Source organism: Cibotium barometz, chromosome 29, assembly GCF_041138505.1.
Source record: "Cibotium barometz isolate CiBa-2024 chromosome 29, ASM4113850v1, whole genome shotgun sequence".
Taxonomy (NCBI): domain Eukaryota; kingdom Viridiplantae; phylum Streptophyta; class Polypodiopsida; order Cyatheales; family Cibotiaceae; genus Cibotium; species Cibotium barometz.
In genome coordinates, this window is record NC_141074.1 from 20,443,085 (window position 1) to 20,445,914 (window position 2,830).

Here is a 2,830-nt window from a genome sequence, read left to right on the forward strand (position 1 = left end):
AAACAGTCACATGCCAAAGGCGGGTCTCGTCCACTAGTTGTAACTAATGCAACCACCACTATTATTTTAAAATAGTATTCTAAATCTCTATGGAGAAAAAAAACTAGCTATCCCATCACTTTTCTTCGTTTCTCCTCTCCTTTTTATCGTCTCTCTCGTTCCCGAACAAAGTGCTCCAATCTGAGAGCCTTGTGCGTGCAAATAATGAGACCGGCAACGATGGCTTTCTTGCTTTAGGTGATGTGCTATTAAGTGTTCCACAACAACAAATCCAATACATGGGGCGCTCCTATACATGGAGCAACGTCCTATTATACATGGCGCTTTATTGCGGGACGACTATTAAGCGTCCGCGTTGTATTGTGTTAACATATTAGCAACAAGTATTAGCAACCTCATCCATTAAAACAGTGTTTGGAAGATAGGCGGGCAGTGGCCTCGACAACGAGCTTGAAATTGATATAACTGGATCCTCCCTCGCCCACTGACCGTCTTGCTGCATCGCGGAGCTTAAGCGCCCTGTCTCGCAAGTTGTGATCTTCCATGATAGCTCTGGCCTTTTTCTCCACCTCCGATCTGGTAAGAAGGCCCTCTCCGTGCCGTTCGAAGGCGAGGCCGTTGCCCCACAGATCAGCGATGCATCTGCAGTTTAGCATCTGATCGGCAAAGTAGGGAAAGCCAAGCATGGGCTGACCATGGGCAACGCCCTCCAAGGTGGAGTTCCACCCTGCGTGTGTGAAGAAGGCCCCTACGGAAGGGTGGGAGAGTACATGCAGCTGAGGCGCCCAGTCGATGATGAGGACGCGCTCCTTGGTCCTCTCCTCGAAGCCAAGCGGGAGTGCAGCTGAGTGGCCGCCTTCCAGGAGACCCGGGCGGAGCACCCAGAGCAGAGGCAGACCGCTGGCCTCCAGTCCCAGAGCAAACTCTTGCATCTCCTCAACGGAGAGCTCCGTTATGCTGCCAAAGGAGACATAGAGGACGGACGCGGGCGAATGCCTGTCCAGCCACTTCAGGCAGTCATAGTCCTCGGGCCAGAGGGCCGGCGTTTTGTTGATGGGCCGCATGCTGAGTTGCAAGCCAGAGAAGTACTCGGGGGGGAGAAGCGGGCCTATGGTGTGGAAGGTGCAGTCGGGTTGCTGCTTGCGGAGAGCGTCCACAGTGTGGCCCTCCCATTCGTCGAAGGTGTTGATGACCACGCAGGCGGCCTCGTGTGTCCGTAGGAAAGGGCGAGTAACGAAATCGAACATAAAGTCAGAGGGGTCGCAGCATTGAAGGAAGCCCGGCATGTCTATCATCCGTAGCGGGGGAGCTCCGGGGATGCTGGTGATGACCTTCTCGTTGACAGGGCAACCTATATCATCAAAATTGTCGTGCTTAATCTTAGCTAAGTTGTCATACTGAGCATGAATTCTTGCAATGGGATGCCGGCACTATACGGTTTACCTGATGGCAGGCGAAAGCCTCTGGAAGCGGCTAGGTGTGCCGCATAGCTCGCAGCAGACTGCGTCCAGAAGGACACCCTTGGGATGCCCAACTTGTTGGCGGCGTCTTGAGTGTGCAGGACAAACGTGTCGGAGATGATGCACGTGACCGGCGGTTCGAGGCGCTGCAAGAGCTGCTCAAAGGCGGCGCTGCTGCGATGAACCCCCCTGGATAGCTCTGGCACGTTGCTCGTGCGAGTGTGCTCAGGGGCGACGCCATCCGGTAGGCTAACGAATTTAATATCCAGCTTCGCAGGTTCCGCCCCCGGCGCCTCCTCTTGCTGTTGCCGGAGGATAGAGGGCATGACACGGTTGTGAGTGTATTCGTTGTTGACAAAGGTTATAGCAAAGCCATGCGTGGCGAGCTTCTTGGATAGATGCATCAGAGGATTTATGTGGCCTTGGCCCGGCCATGGCACGACAACGAAGTGCCCTCGCCGGTGGGAAGCATGAGCTTGCTCCGCAGGCATAATGGAACAGTACGAAGGGGAGCCCTCTTGCTCCGTGCGAAAACAGTGAACCTCTCTGTGGAGTGACTGGCCACGTGTAAGCAGACACCGAAAGATCTTTAATATAAGCACTGTCGAGTTAAATTTCTGTGGTGTCGCCGTCTCGGAGAAAGACTGAGCAACACACAGCTTTAACACGACTGTTACTGGACACTGGACACTGACATCTGGACAGTATCGAGCAGGCCTGATCAAAGGAGCAATTAAAAAAAACACGTTACAACAAGTGCTTTAAAAAAACATTTTTTTAAACCAATTCCCATTTTTGTTTCCAAAATTCTGGCGGTTTTATAACTGACTATATAAAAAAATCGTTTTTTAAAATAAGGGCTACTAGTCGACTTTTCTTAATTCTGGACGTAAAAATACATTAGAATGCTGTTTTTTTTTTCAAACACTGGTTACAAGAAAGGGTCTAGAAACTAACTTTTTTCAAATGAACCTGGTATATTAATCAGCGTTTATTTTTGCAAATGGGGACCCATTATTTTGTAGGAAGGTGTATTCGGAACTTAAACTTCTTGAACAAGGGTAAAGTTTTTAATTTGCCATTCAATATATGGGCGCCCTAATGCAAAGGTTACCTTTCAATTATATTTCATAGTTTTTCACATAAATACAATTCTTTTTTGAAGATTTGAATAAGAACAAAGCATAGGTTAATAATAATTTTCAAGCATATGTACCTTTAAAAATGACTAAAATCATGACATACATGTGCACTCGTGCACACACATACATGTATATATGTATGCATGTATGTATATCATGATTTTGAAATAAGAAAGGAGGTAACTAAAGAAAACCTTCACAAAAAGGGCACTTGTATGATTAATAAAC

General features: G+C 48.4%; 1 protein-coding gene across 1 annotated transcript; it reads right to left on the reverse strand.

Moving 5' to 3' along the window:
- Nucleotides 1–224: 224 nt before the first annotated feature.
- LOC147621954 (linamarin synthase 2-like) lies at nucleotides 225–2,024 on the reverse strand. The gene is made up of 2 exons (XM_086822971.1): nucleotides 1,444–2,024; nucleotides 225–1,351 (listed from the first exon to the last, which is right to left on the reverse strand). The coding sequence occupies exons 1-2, from the start codon at nucleotides 1,949–1,951 to the stop codon at nucleotides 396–398; spliced, it is 1,464 nt and encodes a 487-aa protein (XP_086679097.1). The 5' UTR covers nucleotides 1,952–2,024; the 3' UTR covers nucleotides 225–395.
- Nucleotides 2,025–2,830: the final 806 nt, after the last annotated feature.